General features: G+C 38.7%; 2 protein-coding genes across 2 annotated transcripts; one reads left to right on the top strand and one right to left on the bottom strand.

Annotated features, from left to right (window-relative positions):
- Nucleotides 1-201: 201 nt before the first annotated feature.
- Nucleotides 202-14,339, bottom strand: LOC117302452 (delta-1-pyrroline-5-carboxylate dehydrogenase, mitochondrial-like). The gene is made up of 14 exons (XM_033786406.1): nucleotides 14,165-14,339; nucleotides 13,175-13,259; nucleotides 11,822-11,914; nucleotides 10,764-10,811; nucleotides 8,569-8,724; nucleotides 6,978-7,202; nucleotides 6,176-6,363; nucleotides 5,713-5,786; nucleotides 5,134-5,330; nucleotides 4,411-4,455; nucleotides 3,755-3,840; nucleotides 2,956-3,144; nucleotides 2,147-2,265; nucleotides 202-1,604 (listed from the first exon to the last, which is right to left on the bottom strand). Exons 1-14 carry the CDS (start codon nucleotides 14,203-14,205, stop codon nucleotides 1,489-1,491), a joined length of 1,662 nt encoding a protein of 553 aa, XP_033642297.1. The 5' UTR covers nucleotides 14,206-14,339; the 3' UTR covers nucleotides 202-1,488.
- Nucleotides 14,340-15,656: 1,317 nt separating this feature from the next.
- On the top strand, nucleotides 15,657-20,135 carry LOC117302267 (soluble scavenger receptor cysteine-rich domain-containing protein SSC5D-like). Its single transcript, XM_033786128.1, has 2 exons — nucleotides 15,657-16,518; nucleotides 17,076-20,135. The coding sequence occupies exons 1-2, from the start codon at nucleotides 16,459-16,461 to the stop codon at nucleotides 18,387-18,389; spliced, it is 1,374 nt and encodes a 457-aa protein (XP_033642019.1). The 5' UTR covers nucleotides 15,657-16,458; the 3' UTR covers nucleotides 18,390-20,135.
- The last annotated feature ends 27 nt before the right edge of the window (nucleotides 20,136-20,162 follow it).

Raw genomic sequence — 20,162 nt, 5'->3', positions numbered from 1 at the left:
AAATATTTAAAATGTATGGACTTCACTGTATCTACACAGCCGCAACTGTCCCAGACGTTAATTAGTCTTTTGCATATCCAGTTGTCTAAACAATATAACAAAATCCACGCAACTGCATATCCATTTGATATTATGTTAATCTGTGTTTAATAATGTTGCGTGATGCAGACAGGGAACAAAACAAAGCGAGTGACTACAGTAAGCATTTTCACTTTTTAATAAGGACTCAATATCCACCCTTTTATTCATCATGACTACTCAAAAGTAAATTTATTGGAAGAATGGTTAAAATTAATATTATACTTATACACAATATCTAACAACGGGATTGTCTCAAATTATTACGTTTAAGTATTACCATTTCAATGTTACAATTTCAAACAAACCAATGACTAAAAAAAATACATATAATGAGCATTTGAATTATTATGACTAATTAAGTCTTTCCCAAAGAAAAAGGAGCTTCATGAAGAGAAAAACATGTTGTGTTCATTAAAAACTTTGCAGTAGTGTACTTTAAAAAAGCTTTTGTTTGATGTTTCCAAAGCTGACTCATCTCACACAAATAATATTCATCATAAATTTATACATAACATTTTCAGCTCTGAATTATAGTAGCAGAAACCAGTCAAATGACCATTACATGTACATGGCAATTTGGCTGGTAACCTGTCTATGTTTTAGTTGCAGCTCCAAAAAATTGAAGATAGATTTTTGAAACTTTTAAACACTGGGGTTGACTTACCGTATAAAGCACTCAGCAGCCAAGCAGAAAAAGGGAAAAAATAAGTACTTGGGCAAAGCCCTCTCCACTTTAAGTGGAGCTGGGTTCTTTAACAGCATCACACAAAGCAAGGTAACTATGGGTTCTCATCCCATCCGAAGCAGTAATGGCAAGTGTCTTGCTTAAGGACACAAGTTTCAAGACTGGGATTCGAACCCAATGGCACCGCTGGCAAACCAATTATAAAGGAAACCAGCTGATCAGCTGAAATGATACATGCCGACCCAATCCAATAAAAAATTACAATTACATATCAGAAATAAAGTCATTTTCAATCAAGGCACTTGATTATATATCTTTATAGTTACATTAATTTTCTGTGAAATGTATTCTTAAAACCATAATATAAATTTAAAATGTTTGATCAGTTAGTCAACATAAATAAAAACCATTTGTATTCCAATCTTGCATTTTTGATTCGCCAAAGTGTATAGTTAAAGTTATTGATCAGTAGAAAATGTCAATTTTAATATATTATTGGTACCTACCATTATAACACTCACATAGTATAATTAACTAATGGTTTATATAAGTCGTTCGGAAACTAGGACACTTTGATGTTTAAATGATCCAGAGGTTCGAACACTAGAAACTTATGGAATATTGATGGAGATAAAATCATCTATGGGAATCGGTTTTTAAAAGTTATAGGTATACTGAACTGTGGTTACCATGGTGATGTTTTTTCTTTGGATTAAAACTAACTACACCTCCATGCTTGGATATCTCCAGTCCGTTACTGGCTCGTGAGTTTCTTTGACGGATTGTGGGGACACCCAGCGTTGGATGTAAAGAGCACCACCAGCCTTATCGTTGGTTCCTAAATACAAGAGATCAAACATTCTGGTTAATAACTTTTCACTAAGCAGGTTTTAAACATACAATTTGGTTGTCATCACCGACTACATGACATGAATGGGTCTTCTTACTTCTGCTTTAAAATCTTCTGAGATAACGTTTGAAAGTAAAGAAATTCCAGAAAAGGGCTCTTCTTTATGCTCGACCCAGAACCTCACAAAGATTACAAATGATGAGGGTTTGATCACTTTGTGTATCACCAGAAATACAAAACAACATCTTTCTACCATCGGTGATTGATTTTACACCTTTCAAGAAAATTTCAATGCTCAAGGATATTTTGAGAAAATCCTGAGAAATCGTGAGCCTGAATTTGACTCAGCTTTTTAATAGAGAAAAAAAAACCAACAATCAGGGATGGAAATTCAGTTAAAATTTTGATTACCAGAAAAAACAATGAATGAAGTTGGAATGAAGAACTAATTAACAGAATCTTGATGGGGCACTAATTAACAGAATCTTGATGGAGAAAAAAAAATCTCCCATAATAAAAGCTATCCTTACCTGACATTCTACCTCCACCAAATGGTTGTTGCCCAACGACTGAACCAGTTGATTTGTCATTAATGTAGAAGTTACCAGCTGAATCCTTCAACAATCCTGCTGTCTCTTTCACCACCGCACTGTTGATAAAAAAAAATATTGTTAGAAGATATTAATTAACTTCATGTTAGTATTGTTGAAGCTTCACATGGTGTGGATAAATAGGAAGGCATGATATTTGGCCCTTGGAAAAAAATAGAAACATTTCATCCAGTATATGGGCTGGCCGACATACACTCATGGAGTAAGCTTTAATTTGTTTTTCACCCAAATTTAATCACAATTTTTCAGATTTTTCCCAAGGGTTACAACATTGGAAATCAGACCTAAGTAGAAAGAATATCATACCTGTTAATACAAACTTAGTATTGTTAAAGCCAGTGGACACTATTGGTAAATATCAAAGACTAGTCTTCACAGTTGGTGTATCTCAACTTATGCATAAAATAACAAACCTGTGAAAATTTGAGCTCAATCGGTCGTCAAAGTTGCGAGATATTAATGAAAGAAAAAAACACCCTTGTCACACGAAGTTGTGTGCTTTCTGATGCTTGATTTCGAGACCTCAAATTCTAAACTTGAGGTCTCGAAATCAAATTCGTGGAAAATTACTTCTTTCTCAAAAACTAAGTCACTTCAGAGGAAGCCGTTTCTCACATTATTTTATACTATCAACCTCTCCTCATTACTTGTTACCAGGTGAGGTTTTATGATGATAATTATTTTGAGTAATTACCAACAGTGTCCACTGTCTTTAATATTATTCATACCTGTCTCTGGCAAAGATTGCTCCAGTGAGTCCGTACGGTGACGTGTTATTAATCATCTCAACAGTATCTGAGAACTTGTTATCAGGGTAGACGTAAACGGTGACAACGGGACCAAAGATTTCTTCCTTCATGAGCTTCTCGTTCGGGTCATCTGTCTCAAAGATAGTTGGCTCGACATAGTATCCCTTGCTGCAAAACAACATCAAATAAACTGCATCTTTATTTGGCTCCAAGTTTAGTAAGAGTTCGAGCCAATATTCATGGCTCTGCTTGACACCAAATTATGCGCTTGTGATCACCATTCTTAGTTTACAGGGCTAGTGCCGAATTTCTGTGCTTTTTTTTCAGAACCAACACCTTTACTTTATAGGATTATTTGGGGAGGTCTCGTCTAATACTGTGTGGTATGAGCCAAATTTCATGAAGCCTTTAAGCACAAAAATTTGTACAGACAAATATTGCTTGGCAAAAATAGGTAACCAGCCACAATACCACACAGTCGCCTTTGCTGCGACTGGTACCCAATTCATTTCTTGCTTAGCAGAAGAAAACAAATCTCAGCAGAACTTTTTGCTAAACAGCTCTATGAAATTTGGCCCTTGGGGCCGATTTCACATAGCAATAAAATCCATCATAAGACAAATTTTCAGTATCACCATAGTGATTTACACTGTGACATCACACTTTACTAAGCAACTAAAATTGATTTGCAGTTAAGATCAATCTTAGCCCTTTGTGAAATCGGCCCAACTGGTTAAGATATAGCTATCATGGTTAAAACTTTGTTTTGTTTGAATACCTTTTATCACAGTTACCACCGGCTATCGTCTTGATGCTTGGTGATGACTTGGCATGGTCCAAGAATCCCTTGATCTTGTCAAAAGACTGTACAAGCCGTAAAGGAAAAACATGGAGTTAAAACTATGGCTCTGTGCAAGCCATAAAGGAATAACATATGGCGCTGTTCAAGCCGTAAGGAAACAAGCCAGAACAAGCCAGAAAGGAATATCAAGCCATAAGGAAAGTCATGGAATCATTACAGTCGCGCTGTACAAGCCATAAGAAAAAACATGGAATTATTACATTGGCTCTGTGCAAGCCGTAAAGGAAATAATGGAACTAATACAATGGCTTGTACAAGCGTATAGGAAAATTACTGAATGATAACAATGGCTCTATACAAGCCATAAGGGAAATTTAGGGAACTATTGCAAAGGCTGTGCACAAGCCGTAAAAGAAAACCATTAATACAATGGCTTGTACAAGCTGTAAAAAAATCTTCTTTAAAAAAAACCCCATATAATTAGGAGGGGGGGGGGGATAAGCCAGGTTTATGAGCAAGAGGAGTGGTGGGGTCCTGTCCAACTGGTTTGCTTTACTGTTCAGAAATGGATCAGACATAATGCCGACGCTCGACAGTTTTCAACAGGATGTAAGAATGAATCATTAACTTACCGCAGCGTCGATAACAGCGGAGAAGAATGATGAATAATCATCGGGCTAGAAACAAGAAAACAAAACAAGAGACGAAATTGCAATAATTGCTGCAATCAATAAAGTATTGGAAGACTGTCCCCTACACGTACTCCTGTGGCTGAAACAGGATTACCCCTACAAAGTCTGTTAGGTTGTAGGCATGGGTATCATAATAATAATAATAATAATAATATCAAAGTCTTATATAGCGCAAGTATCTCCCATACAAGGTACTCGAGAAGTATACAAACTTTCAACTTTTCGCACCTTGTAGGGGTTTACAAGGTGCTACGACGCATACAGTAGCCACAGCCAGGAACACCGGGGTGAACCCCTTCTCTTTTCATTAAGTGCCCTGGGTTCTTTTACATGCGTTACACAACACACGGGACCAACGGCTTTACGTCCCATCCAAAGAACGAACAGAATCCCTGGTTGGAAGAGCAGAATACACAGCCTTCCAAATCAAATCGATCAAACATTTATTTCAAAACCTTCCAAAATGTTTCAAAGCAATTATGGGCAAGTGCCTTGCTCGAGGGCAAAAGTGTCAAGACCAGGATCGAACTCACACTCCGCTGCTGCCAACGCCAGAGCTTGTGAACTAGACCACTCGGCCATAACACGCAGTGATATAATGTGATTCTGTAACCAATACAATTAAACGCCATCAACTTATTTCCGATTGAAGCAAAAACTTACCGGGCCAAGTTTAATCTGTTTATGGATGTTCACCATTCCTTCCTTGACCTTCGGCCACATGCTCTCAGGCACATACATCCTAGAGCAAGCAGAACACTTCTGACCGCTGAACTCAAAAGCTGATCGGACGGTACAGTTAACGACGGTATCAACGTCAGCTGATGGATGTACCAGATGGTAGTTCTTCCCTCCACATTCTAGAAAAAACAAAATCACATTTTACGATGAATTCATTCTTTGTCCCTCTGCCCGCCTTCTCGCCTGGGCTGAATTTCATAGCGCCGCTTAACGGTAAGCACATTTTTGTGCTTACTGTAAGCAGACAAAGGTGCAATCGTATTCCACAGGTTAGCAGAAAAATTAGGCGGCAATAATTATTGCTTGTCACCATGGATTTGCATTGTGAAGTCATTTATTTTCACGCTAAAAGATCACGCTAGATCCTTAGATCCTTGCACGCATATATTTCTTTTCTTTTGTTTCCTTGCACACCAAACAGAGCAAGCATTTTAATTTTTAACTTTTTTTTTGGGGGGGGGAATTATTTATTTATGATTGTACAAGTTGACCTTAACTCACCTCCAATGAGTCTTGGGAAAGTCTTGAATGTATCTAGATTCTCCCCAACTTGTTTCCATAACCTCTGGAATGTCCTGAAAAGAATAAACACCACCCAATAGTGACAATTAAACATGGTACTAATTACAAAATTTGAGCTGGCTGTTTGTCACTTGGCAAACACCGAGACCTAGCGTTGACACATCTGCTCTAGAATGCATGGGTTGTGGGTTTGAATCCCACACAAGTAGCAACCCAGTGGATATTTTCCTGCAGAATTGAACAGTTCGTAACACACACAGTGGAGTTAAAAAAAGATTTGTTTTGTTCAATTTTACCAGTGCTGAATAGCTCAGTTGGTAATGCGCCGGTACACAAATCAGGAGGTCGTTGGTTTAAATCCTGCTTCAGTCAATTCATCACTGTTAAACCCCTAACAACATAAATATTTGTGCGAATTTCTAAAAATTTACTTTAGCCTTACTTTGTGCTTCCGACGAATGCAACAGCTGACAGATCAGGTGACTTTGTGACTACATCTCCAAAGACAGTCCCTGGTGCTGGGATGAAGTTAATAACACCATCGGGAAGACCGGCTTCTTTAAGGATCTCAAAGACTTTGTAGCTTGAGAAACAACAGGCAGGACTTGGCTTCCAGACTACCACATTACCCTACGGGTTCGAATCCATAACCAGACAAAAGGTATCATTTGAATTGGATTATTGGTATAAGACAGGAAACACAAAACTACTTGTCTACCGTCACAATAGCAGTTTTTCTGATGGTTGTGTAACCGAGCGGATAGGGGACAACAAAAACATTCTGGATTCTTGTTTTTATGTCTGGTTAACAACATTTATTAATAAGATGCATTCAATGACGCGTCAATTCAAATCATGCATTCAATGACCCATTCAATGACCGCGTATATGACGCGCTCATGGAATCACCTCTCCGCTAGGTCACAGGTTCAACATCCGCGTCATCCTGCTGATGAAGTGTCAGTCAAAATCATTTTCAGTGTTGTGATCAAGAGTTAAACCAAATTGTAACATGCATTCAAGTCTCTACTTTAGTCTCCAGTTTTCAATTTCAATTTAATTTAAAGTAATTCGTTTGTTTTTTAAGTTTTCAAGTACCTGAAACCACCCAAAAGTGTTTCAACATGTGAATGGACAAACATACTATGCTGAAAATAATTTGATTTGAGTCAGATTTTCTGTATCTTTTTTATGGAATTTTAGGTTCAACTAAAAGAAACAAATTATCTAAATAACAAACTTACCATCATTGCAGGGGTACCAGCCAGATTCCCACCAATAGCTGTGAAATTAAAAGGCGAAATGGCAGCGACGAATCCCTCCATACCACGATACAACATGGAGTTTCTACTCTCCTCTGTACTGACTGGCTGGATATTCACAAGGTCCAGAGCGAACTGGCCGTGGAAGCGGTAGAAATCCGCCAGCTCACAGACGACATCTAGCTCAGCTTGAAACGCTGTCTTTGCCTGGTGACCAACAAGCAAACAAACAAACACTGCTTGAAACCTAAACTTAAGCGTGTCATGGCCGAACTGTATGGTACACCAGACTCAACTTCTGGTGGCTAAGTCATCAGGTAATCCCAGTTGTTGACACTTGTGTCCACAAACAAGACACTTAACTATAATAGCTTCACTTCTCCCAGGAGTAAATGGGTACGAGGGCAGAAATGGTTCTTGTGACTGATTTACCTTAGTGCGATACATGTTTGGCAGCAGTCTGCATACTCCCTGGGAAGCTGAGATGGTTTGAAGACACTGGACACCTTTGGTACATGTAATTGTCAAAGACCAGTCTTCCCACGTGGTGTATCTCAACATATGCACAAAATAACAAACCTCTGGAAATTTGAACTCAATTGGTCGTCAAAGTTGGGAGATAATAATGGGAAGAAAAAAACACCCTTGTCACACGAAGTTGCGTGCTTTCAGATGCTTGATTCCGGGTCCTTAAGCTAATTTTAGTGGAAAATTACTTCTTTCTCAGAAACTATGTTACTTCAGAGGGAGCCGTTTCTCACAATGTTTTATACTATCAACATCCCTCCATTGCTAGTTACCAAGTTATTTTTTATGCTAACAATTATTTTGAGTAATTACCAATAGTGTCCAGTGCCTTAAAGGAATGAAGTAAATGGCCCAGTGACCGGGGTGACAATTTACATGCACCATGAGTGTCAAAGTTGGGAGATTCAATGACTACACAAATAACCATTATCTCAAACTCCTTTAATAAGGACTTTTAGTCAAAGCCAAAGTAGTACAATAGAATCTAAAGAAAGCTACTCTTAACCCCCACTCTGTGTCCTGCATGCATGAATGCATTATAGCGATACCAGGGCCCAATTTCACAGAGCTGCTAAGCACAAAAAATTGCTAAGCATGAAATTTTTGTCTTCATAAAAACAGGTTTTCCAGCCAAATTTCCATGTGGTTTTCATGATAAGCCAACAACAGCTGAATACCAGTAACAGGCGATATCCATCAAATGGAAATTTGGTTGGTAATCCTGTTTTTATCAAGGAAGAAATGTCATGCTAAGCAAATTTTTAGTGCTTAGCAGCTCTATGAAATTGGGCCCTGGTGACACACGTTTTGGTAAAATGGCAACTCGCATTGAGCACTTTCTACATTTTTTTATTGGTTGAAGAGTTACCTGCTAACGGAAAATAATACTGCTCTTTCTTTTCCATGGTGTGGTTCTTAGGGGAAAGTTGAGAGAGTATACCGTTGTGCCTCATAGCTCAGATGGTAGAGCATCTGCCCAGAGTTTCAAGGGTCTTGAGTGGAATCTTGATATATTTTCTTTTTTTTAAATCTTGGGATGACTTACCTGACCCAGCATGACAGCAGCGACAAGATCTGCTCTGTATTTATTGGAGATAAGATCAGCTGCCTTGAGGAAGATTTGGACGCGGTCTTCGAGAGGCCTGGCTTCCCATTCTTTCCTGACTGAGAGAGCTGAATTTATGGCCTTATTGATAAGCTCCTAAATCAGTGAAGAGAACCATTCATTCATTCATTCATTCATTAATGGTTTAATCTTTTAAAACAAATTTCCCATGGCAACCAAGGGTCAAAATTAAGGAAAATATACAGAGACTTCAAAATTTAAAAAGAAAAAATCAGTTTGATTTGATTAATTTATAAAATAAATCCCTTTAGCTTGGTACTTCACTCAGAGAACATTTCGCAGGTTAGTGTCCTTCAGTGAGGTATTTAACCATTAATTGCTTCCCTTCAAACAACAGTGGTGTCTATGAGCAGTGTTGTAGCTAGGACATTTTTAGTGGTGGGCGCAGCTGAATTTAAACTTGGTCGGAGATTGCGAGCAGTGCGCACGTACTTTGTTGTAAGGATTGTTTTCAGGGCTAAATATTAACATTCCAATCGTGCAAAATGCACATTATGTAAGATACAAGAATCACAATTTTTAAGTATAATTACAATTATTATAATAAAAATGTGTTAATACAAAATAATTGTGATGCATTTGTTGTGAACAGACTGTTTGTGAAATAGTTTCTGCTGTTTGCTTGTTGTAATCCCGCGATGATGTTGAACTGAACTTTAAAGGTGGAGTTACTGTCTCGATAGTCTCAGGTATAGTTTCATTCTCAGCACTAACTGAATCTGTACGAAATACTGTTATATCATCTTCCAATATTTTCCGTTTTCCAAAAAAAGTCGTCCAGCTTACGTGCGAGGCCATCTTAAAATTTACACAGATCTCATTCAAGTTAAAAACCCAGCGCGCTGTCACACACACGTGTGGACGAAGCGAACGTGTTAACATGCCTACATCCGGGATACGCGAACTCGTACACTAGACTTTACACACCCCTTGTACTGTTGTGTGGCGATTCTGTTTGTGTGCACATGTACATGGAATGCGTGAAATCCCCGCGAAAACCTCACGACTAGACTTGTAGTGCACTCTAGGGTCTACCACAGCGCGCCCTGGTCACTGGTGTACACCACATGTACATGCATTCATCGTGTACATGTGCACGGTACCAGCACTGCTGTCAGACTGTATAGACGGTACGCCTTCTACACTATAATACAGTTCGTTCAATAAAAACGTCAGGGCACATTTCACAAAGAAAACTTCACAAGATGGCAAGAGGCAAGTTGCGTGGGAAACACGTTTGAGGTTTTTATTGCTCGAAATTCTGGCTCATAAAAATTACAAACTGCATTTAAAATGACAAAACACGAACAAAGATGACATTATATTCTTGCAACGTGATCAATACCAGCAGAACTTTAATTTTTTTATTAATTTTTGGGGAAATTTTGTGGTGGGCGGCAGTCTATTTTTCAGCTGAAGTGCCGGGCGGAAATTGTCAGTGCTGGGCGGGCCCGCCCACCGCCGCCCACCGTGGCTACAACGCTGTCTACGAGGGTGTCTGTGTCTAGAGTCCTTTTAGTGATGTACATGTATTTAACCGTTAATTGCTTCACTTCAGCAAGGCGTGGTGTTTATGAGGGCAGAGATTAATACTGTGCTTGACAAAGCTTGCATGCCTTAGATATCTGAAAGGGCAAGACAGTATTTGTTTTAGTAAAGGGCACATCTATGACGGAAATACAAATTTGCACTTGGACATTAAAAAAAACACACAAAATAAACACACTTTTCAAACCCACTGCTTCTGCTCAGCATGGCAGAGACTCTGCTTGCAATTTACAGAATGTGTAAGTTTTCAAAATTACTAGCAGAGCCTAAGCCAGAGCCTTAGCAAGAGCCCAAGCTGGAGCCCAAGCCGGAGCCTAAGCCGGAGCCCAAGTTGGAGCCTAAGCCCGAGCCCAAGCTGGAGCCTAAGCCGGAGCCAAAGCTGGAGCCATAGCCAGAGCCGAAGTCGGGGCCTAAGTCAGCGACTAAGTCAGAGACTTAGCCAGAGCCTAAGCAAGAGCCTAATCTGGGCCTAAGCCTAAGCCAGAGACTTAGCCAGAGCCTTAGCCAGAACCCAAGCCAGGACCTAAGCCTAAAGGCTATAAATAGCCAATGCCAGTATTATTTACCTTATTTCCATAATGCACTGACGCCAATTTATGCTGGTGGTCATAAGGCTATAAAAGATAAACAACATCAAATTAGAAAATTCCATCGTGATTGGAAATAAAAAATGGTGTTGACAAAATAACAGATTAGACACTATGTAACAGACAAATAAGTTCAAGTCAAATATCTTAACAGCATATTTAAAGGAACGTTACAGAATAGGTACGAAACAAAAATTGTGAAGATCACAGATTTACATAAAACTTACACGGTCTAATAATGATGATAGTTGAAAACATCCCTTGAAATATTTCTGTCTGAAATGTCATATTTGATGAGAAATAAATAATCTAACTTCACGTTTGGAGTTTATCGCTCAGTGAGCATTTTATTTATTTTTATGTTGGCATCGATGCAATGCAAAATTTGTAATCGGTTCTTCACTATTCTCTCGTGACCCAGATGGCCGATCGATCTCAAACTTTTACAGGTTTGTCAGTTTATGTATAATGGTGGATAACATAAAGTGCTTACACTGCCAGCAACTGTTTTGTTAGCAAAAAACAATTCTGTAATGTTCCTTTAACCCTAAAAATGTGAAAAAGTTTAGTTTTTTGGTACATATGATATGAACAATATTTAGTACATTTATTGGACAGTTTAAGGTCAGATTAAATGCTACTACTATCTTTTAGGTCATGACATTCTTCCAATTTTATTTTGAGTATTACTAAATAGCCTGGAAATGCATACATGCAGAAACCACAGATGGAGTGGCCTTTGCACTCATCAAACAAATTTCCATAATTATGTCATTTTCATGGCAGAAAGATTGTTTCAAATGCGTTAGCTCAGCATGAAATATGAGGTTAAACTCCATTGACTATCGTTCGGGCTAGACTGCTTGTCTAAAATTGGTTGGCTGGATGGGGTGATCAGAATACAACACAGACGTGGACTTTATAATGCTGATAAGCGATGAATTTATCAAGCCATACAAATGAATTTCATAAAATGATTGTTTGTGCACAGTGTTTGGTTTTAACTTTTGGTATTTCATCTTCATCTTCATACTTACAGAAACTTCAGAACGAACGTCATCGGTGAATATTTGTTCTCCACCTATGACACATGGAACCTCCAACACAGTGCTTCCAAGTCTGTTCAATGCCTGAAAAAATTGTAAATAATACATGTAGGGCAGCATTAGGATGATTGTTATTTTCAGGGTGTGGTAACATGCTTCAGGTCCAACTAGTCTAGTTGCCAGTACCCCAAAATTGGTCCTAATCTTGGGCAATATCACGATATTATCGCGATATTAATTTGGAAACGATTTCGATATCGGATGGATGTGGTTTTAATCGAAATATCGATATATCGGGATATATCGCAATAATCGCGATGTATTTGCTAGCTGAGACATCTTGCACCCCATAGGTTTGGAGTAAAACCAGAAGAATAGGTCATTAGAACACCTCTCTTATGCTATGACTGTCTCTTCTACAACTTTCACTTGCAGTTTTAAGACTGATGATGTCAAATTTCATTAATCGCGATTATATCGAATATCGCGATATATTGTCGGCGATATATCGTGAATAAAATAAATCGATATCGCCCAAGCTTAATTGGTCCCTACAGGGGTTTGCAGTCATCCAGTGGGTATTTCTACATTATGTAACCCTTTAGCACGCACACAGTATTAAACATAGTGCCATACACTCCTAACTGCGCCATGAGAATTCAATCGATTTCCAGCAGTATCCCGAAGTCATTGGATAACTTTCGGTGTGATTATTTTGTAGAGGATGAACTTATGAACTTAAAATGTGTCATTTTTTCTCATGTGGACCATGTGCTATTTTAAGACTGTTGTCATCTTGAGATCGTGCTCTATCTAAGACTGTTGTTTGCGTTTTAATCGCATGTTTATAACTCAAAGTACACCATGTCAAACTGCATGGGTGCAAGGCGTGGGGGCGATATCTGGGGTAGTATGAAGGGCGCCTCCGGGCGGTATGCGTGCTCAAGGGTTAAGTGTTTTACTTTAACGGTTCTTCTTATTCTCATTTTTGTAGTTTCATGGGGTTTTGTTGTGGCTTTTTTAGGGGTTCATGGAATTCCTGTTTATGCTTAGTTACAGATGTTTTGTATATTTTTGTATGTTTATTGGCTGCTTGTTTTACTTCTTTTAATCTGTAAAGGTCCCTGAGCGTATTTTTTGCGCTATATAAATGCTTGTTATTATTTCAAGCCCAACAATACCCAAATTCAGCTTATCTTGTCTTGAAAACCTCATTACACCCAAGTGATGGCTGCAGTGTCCAAATTAAGAACTGACTGGCGCCCACTAAATCTTCAATTCATGACAAGTCCAAACCAATATTTGGACACAAACCACACAAGAATGTATTTATATTTTATTTACCTCTTCAGTTCTCTCACGTTCTGGAGAGCCCTTGGCATACTGGTAGATAGGCTCATTCTGAGCTTTAAATGACAAACATCGGACACTGTTGAAACAAAAATCAAACAAACTGAAATGAAAACAAAACATTTGTGTTCATTTTGCTCCGGGCTCTGGTAAGTTTTTGTCCCTATTCTTCAATTGGAAAAGAGTCTGTATGGCGCCACCACTTTTTCATTCGATATGAAATAATAGACCTTATGCACATGACGTCATTTCAGTACGGCACCCCCGCATTGAGGTCAAAAGGAGGTTGTTCATTGGCCAATCTATGTGCGTTTCGATTATTTTGTCACTGTTTGACCTCAAAGATGGCTGCTGGATGACGTCAATGCATAAGGTCTATATAGACCCATAGTATCTAATTTACCTCAATGAGATATCCCTTTTTGTAAAAATGAGTGAAAAAGTGGTGGCGTCGTACGAAAAGTTATCCCTTCAATTATTTCCTGGTGTTTCGAATTTTATGAAAGGATTCATCTATTGAGTTAGACCAGCGAGTCACCCCGAGATTTTTAAAATAAATTTACACCCATCAGATCATCCCCAGGATGTCAGTCAGTGCAGTGCAGTGGTGCATGACTCATGACAGAGAGTTGACTTCCGCCAACTTACAACTAGCTCACTAGGCCCCTTTGACTTTCCCAGTCACTGTACATGCTGCAGTGCTAGTGTGTAGTCGACACGCATGGCCGGTCGTAAGTAGCGTGGGGAAAGTGTTGGACATACATGTACATCACATGGTTGAACTTGAGCTTGATCGAATGTTCCAGCCAGGGACGGCGGGTCGTACTATAATATAATCTATATGAGTAATTATTAGTTACTATATCGTTCCCCATTATTATCAAGTGTAATCATGTAATGCACAACAATTTAATTCAATTTAAATGTCCTTCACTTTTTTGGAGAGCGCGGACAGCTCTATAACTAAGATAAATGTCCACCTACCCTTGATAGGCTCTCCGGAGCAAAATCTTCGTCGTCAGCATTTTATACGTTCGCAGAATTCAGGTCGTCACAAGTATGAGAAATAGCTGAAAATGTGTGTAGAAACTTCACTTGCGGGCACGACGTGTAAAACTTGATGAGTGGTATCGGTGGTATGATCAAAATCGCGTGACAGTACAGTGCACTCCCCTGACTTCAAGATTGAGTTTAATCTTGAACTGTTCTCACCTACAAGGGGTATCCGACTATAATTGTTTTATGTTAAAGAATTATGATAGAGGGCGCACTACACACGGGAAATAACTTCCACAAAATATGAAGTAAAATACTTGTTTAGCTTGCAGTTTTTACACTTACACTTACACATAAAACCCTCTTCTTCATGAAAGCCGCTTAAAATAAACAAAAGTGAATAGCCTTTGCAATGAAAATAATGAAAAATGACCGAGTATGATTGGTTGCAAGTGTTTCCATATTTAAGGGGGGGTGAAAGAGGTGTGTACGCAATGGCCAATCACAGGAGTTAATTGGAAGTAATTTGCATATAAAGCACACGTCATCATCGATCCGCAGCGCACTGTTGGTATTTTTTATTTCTGGCAAATATTGAAGGAAATAAAAGAGACTGTTTTTGATCTCAATAATATGAGCGAAAAACTCTTACCAACCAATTTGTTTTCTCTCAGCAGTGCTTTTTAAAGCTAGAATGTAGCTCCATAAAACTTGGTCCAATCCACTCCGAGAGTGGATTTGACGTTTTGTTTTATGGGGCAGTAGAATACTGATGACGCAACCCTGTCTCAGTTTTCATAATTTCTCAATTTTTTTTCAAATACTTTTTTTTATTAAAAAATAAAATTTAATTACCAACTCTTTTAATAAGCGACCCTAAAGCAAGCAAGTCCAAAGTCAGCTTCGTCAGTCAGTCTGGTGTGGGCCTTACTATACTCTCTCCATGCTCTCAGCTCTTATGCTTACACCAGAATATGCTTGGGTTACCGACCAAACTACAATGCATGTTGTAACCCATCTGCTCATTTTTGCTTAGTTAGAAATTTCTTTTAATTGTGCTAAGCAGTTTTTCAACAAGTCATATACATTACAAAATGCACTTTCGATCCTAGACCCATATCTAGACCCATATCTATAGTAACTGAGGTTCTGTACTCATTTAAAGGAACACATTGCCTTGGATCGGACGAGTTGGTCTATAAAAAGCGTTTGTAACCGTTTTTTATAAAATGCATATGGTTGGAAAGGTGTTTTAAAAGTAGAATACAATGATCCACACAAGTTTGCCTCGAAATTGCGTGGTTTTCCAAATACTGTGCGAACTAACACGGTCGGCCATTATAAATGGCCGACCGTGTAAGTCGACGAGGTAAAAGGAAAACCGTGCAATTTCGAGGCATGTTTGTGTGGATCATTGTATTCTACTTTTACAACATCTTTCTAATCATATGCATTTTATAAAAAACGGTTACAAACGCTTTTCAAAGACCAACTCGACCAATCCAAGGCAACGTGTTCCTTTAAACAAATTGACATTTGCATTTGTACTTGTGCAATTTTTGTTAAGTGCAGAGCTCTTCTGCCCCTGAGTCTAGATTGACAATCAACTTGTCAAAAGCATTGTTTTTGTAAAGTGTTTGCCTCAATTCCACCACCCAACAGTGGCTTCACTTACATATAACTATTTGCAACTTGAAAATCTAAAAATCAAGAATTGGCATAACATCCCTCCTGAGCAGCAACCTTAGGCATAATAGCTAACACGTTTGTTTTTGCTGAACACTCATCCGTCAAAGTGACGGAATAATCCACCATTATACATCATCATTAAATTGATTCGACAAAAGTGTATGTCCTGCGAAAATAAATTAATTTTGTATTAACAATTAAATAATAAATATTATCTTTATTGCGAGCTACCAGCAATATGGATAAGTAATTATAAAGAAAGGACCTTGTATAACATAAAACAAACAATTTATTTTGGAAATTATACTGGTAGATCTTTAAAACCAAATTAATCACCAGGACTCTTTACACGCCGTTTATACATCGAAGCATAGCACGTGATGAGTCCAATGTGTGAATAGTTGTGTCATGTGAAAATGCATAATATAAAACGGCTGAAGAAAAGACTACCATGCATTTGATCACTGGTTATTCTACTTGGATGTGAAATTTACCAACTTTGACACATCCATTTGGTTCTTGGGAAAGCCAGCTCGGCGTAAAAAACACATCTGGGTAATTTTTAAGTTTTGGGAGAGAATTGCTTAGCAAGAATGATGTTTCGGTTTACACTGATGATAACTGCACTACTTGGATTGGCTTCTGCCAAGCCGGTAAGTTTTATAGCTTTGTAAAAGTTATTTTGAAAGCCTCAAATCGTGATTTATTCCATATGGTAAATCAATTTCTAGGTGTTTTTGATTAAATTGAGTTGATTACACTATTCATCCTGGACAGTTTTAGTACTTTTTCCCTCTTTAGTTTGAAGAAAATGCAAAGTTCAGAAAATTATATCCAAATACTTGTGTAATCAAAATAGAAGGGGAAAAGTATGGTGACTAAATAGAGATTAACTGCAATACAACAATGACAATGGAAATTTAAACAATTGTAGCATTTTTGTGTTATCCGCGATAATTCCTTCAGATTCCAATGTATGATTATTGTATTTAATTAACTTGTTTTGTCCACTTTAATTAAAGAATTCTGTCGAGATGTCTAACAAAAAACAACTAAAAGTAGTAATGCAATAACCAGTCTTCACTAACAATCTGTCCTTACAATACTGGTTCCAATCCTAAACTATTGTTTCCTAAACACCAACAATATTGCTCAACCATTTCAACCAATTACAAATACATTGTATTGTAATTTGTTTTATGTCCGACAGATTAATATTAAGGGGCTGTTGGCGGAACCGACTGCACTGCCTCTTGAAAGTAAGACTGGTCCTGACTTTGAGTTGAAGGAACCGACTGCCCTGCCACTTGAAAGCAAGACTGGTCCTGACTTTGAGTTGAAGGAACCGACTGCCCTGCCTCTGGAAAGCAAGACTGGTCCTGACTTTGAGCTGAAGGAACCGACTGCCCTGCCTCTTGAAAGCAAGACTGGCCCTGACTTTGAGTTGAAGGAACCGACTGCCCTGCCACTTGAAAGCAAGACCGGTCCTGACTTTGAGTTGAAGGAACCGACTGCCCTGCCACTTGAAAGCAAGACCGGTCCTGACTTTGAGCTGAAGGAACCGACTGCCCTGCCTCTTGAAAGCAAGACTGGTCCTGACTTTGAATTGAAGGAACCGACTGCCCTGCCACTTGAAAGCAAGACTGGTCCTGACTTTGAGCTGAAGGAACCGTCTGCCCTGCCACTTGAAAGCAAGACCGGTCCTGACTTTGAGCTGAAGGAACCGACTGCCCTGCCTCTTGAAAGCAAGACTGGTCCTGACTTTGAGTTGAAGGAACCGACTGCCCTGCCACTTGAAAGCAAGACCGGTCCTGACTTTGAGCTGAAGGAACCGACTGCCCTGCCTCTTGAAAGCAAGACTGGTCCTGACTTTGAGCTGAAGGAACCGACTGCCCTGCCACTTGAAAGCAAGACCGGTCCTGACTTTGAGCTGAAGGAACCGTCTGCCCTGCCACTTGAAAGCAAGACTGGTCCTGACTTTGAGTTGAAGGAACCGACTGCCCTGCCACTTGAAAGCAAGACTGGTCCTGACTTTGAGTTGAAGGAACCGACTGCCCTGCCACTTGAAAGCAAGACTGGTCCTGACTTTGAGTTGAAGGAACCGACTGCACTGCCACTTGAAAGCAAGACCGGTCCTGACTTTGAGTTGAAGGAACCGACTGCCCTGCCACTTGAAAGCAAGACTGGTCCTGACTTTGAGTTGAAGGAACCGTCTGCCCTGCCACTTGAAAGCAAGACTGGTCCTGACTTTGATTTGAAGGAACCGACTGCCCTGCCACTTGAAAGCAAGACTGGTCCTGACTTTGAGTTGAAGGAACCGTCTGCCCTGCCACTTGAAAGCAAGACTGGTCCTGACTTTGAGTTGAAGGAACCGACTGCCCTGCCACTTGAAAGCAAGACTGGTCCTGACTTTGAGTTGAAGGAACCGACTACCCTGCCACTTGAAAGCAAGACTGGTCCTGACTTTGAGTTGAAGGAACCGTCTGCCCTGCCTCTTGAAAGCAAGACTGGTCCTGACTTTTAGAGACTTCAGGCAAGCTAAATTGGTCAGTTTGCAAAATGCTTTTATCAACAACCTAGTTTTTTCTCTCAATTAAATAACCGTTCAAAGCCTAAATAGCAAATACACTGTACATGAAGTCTTTCCTGTTTCTCACACTTAAGAAACGGTCTTTGCACAAAGAAGATTACTAACTTAGGGCCTGATTTCACTAATAGCTATCACTAATCTTAACCAGTGTGTAACTTTAAATTGCAGAGCATCACATCTAACCCAATACAAATCACTTTTGTGATAAACTCAACTTAAGATGAATCTTAGTAATTCTTTGATAAATTGAGTTCTTTGCCAACCATGGTTGGTTCGGTTTGGATTCCACAAGTAAGGCAAAACCAGGGAATGAGTCTCGAAGTTTGGAAAGAGCAGCTCACATTGTTCAGTTGTAAAGGACACAATTACTATCATTACAATTCCACGAAATATTAAAAAATCATCTTCACTGAAATTCTAAGTGTAATGAAAGCAATGTTTTAGGAAAATAAAGCAAGAATAAGAAAGAAAAAACATAGTTGTGTAGATTGAGTAGTGTAGCTTACAAATACAATGAAAACAACTTAAAGTAAGACAAAAATTAAGACTGATGTTCTAACCTTATCCATAGGCTGTGTCTTAGTTGATGGCTACAACTATGGCTACGGCTACATCATCATGGGTTGAAGTATAGGATGTCCTTGGAAACACCCTTAGCAATAGTCGTAGCCAGAGCTGTAGCCACCAATTCGAACAGAGCCTTATTAATAAAACTGCCATAAGGCCGAGTCACACTGCAGCAGTAACGAAAACAATAACGATAACAGAGCGATAACGAAAAAGATAACGATCAAGATGCAAAGAAAACTCATCCTATTGCTTGAATTGCTCCACGCGGACTACGCACACGCTCATTAAACCAATGGAATGCGTTCTCTTTGCGTCATGATCGGGATCATTTTCGTTATCGCTGCAGTGTGACTCGGCCTTAACACTGTAATTTCCCATAAACGGAATCATGGTTGTAAAAGTTATACGATAGCTATTCAATAGTTCTGGAATAACTTGAATTGTTGGTCTAAAACAGAAATAAACACATAGATCCAGGGTCTGCAGTCTATAATTGTTTTATTTTTATGTATTTCTTCGCAGATTATATTAATATGATACTGATCATATCTTTGTTTCTGAAGCTAATGCCGACTTCGTATTCTAGTAACTCTTCTGACCGGTGACCAAACTCCCCGCATAAATAAAATTGTGGACCTTCTAACGGCTTGAACTAATTACAGTTTGCCTTGAGGTGTGCAAACAACCGGCCAAACAAGGTTAAAAACCATGAGATGTAAATAATGAATATTTATGAGTGCAATGGGTGAGAATATTTTCATAGATTGAAACATGGAATGTTCCATTCAACAAGGTGAGGTAGAGTTGAATGGAACAATCCATCTTTCAATGAATAAAATATTATTGCGCAAATAAATGTTCACTATTTGTTATATAATCTGATTGGAAGATGAATCTATAAAAATAAATAAAGTTTAAAATTTTCAAAATTACGTATTTGGCTTAAAATAGCCTGGATGTACACACCAAATAAGCATATGCTGAAATCTGACAATTTTCAACTGACGCGACAGATTTTAAAATTATCATGTGACCTTAAATCCTCCAATCAAATGACAAGGATTAAGGACTAATTTCATAAAGCTGTTAAGCAGAAACTACTTCTTGATAAATTTCTTTGCTAAGCTAATATTGAGT

Source organism: Asterias rubens, chromosome 18 (assembly GCF_902459465.1).
Source record: "Asterias rubens chromosome 18, eAstRub1.3, whole genome shotgun sequence".
In the NCBI taxonomy this organism is placed as follows: Eukaryota; Metazoa; Echinodermata; class Asteroidea; order Forcipulatida; family Asteriidae; genus Asterias; species Asterias rubens.
This window is presented reverse-complemented; position numbering and strand designations above follow the sequence as displayed.

What these genes read in the sequence shown, in the direction of transcription:
- LOC117302267 (XM_033786128.1), top strand. Translation starts at nt 16,459, where the DNA reads ATGATGTTTCGGTTTACACTGATGATAACTGCACTACTTGGATTGGCT. An exon ending in GATTGGCTTCTGCCAAGCCG is followed by an intron (nt 16,519 to 17,075) that starts GTAAGTTTTATA and finishes TATGTCCGACAG; the next exon opens with ATTAATATTAAGGGGCTGTT.
- LOC117302452 (XM_033786406.1), bottom strand. Translation starts at nt 14,205, where the DNA reads ATGCTGACGACGAAGATTTTGCTCCGGAGAGCCTATCAAGG. An exon ending in AACGTGAGAGAACTGAAGAG is followed by an intron (nt 11,915 to 13,174) that starts GTAAATAAAATA and finishes CAATTTTTTCAG; the next exon opens with GCATTGAACAGACTTGGAAG. An exon ending in CAGTGCATTATGGAAATAAG is followed by an intron (nt 8,725 to 10,763) that starts GTAAATAATACT and finishes TCACTGATTTAG; the next exon opens with GAGCTTATCAATAAGGCCAT.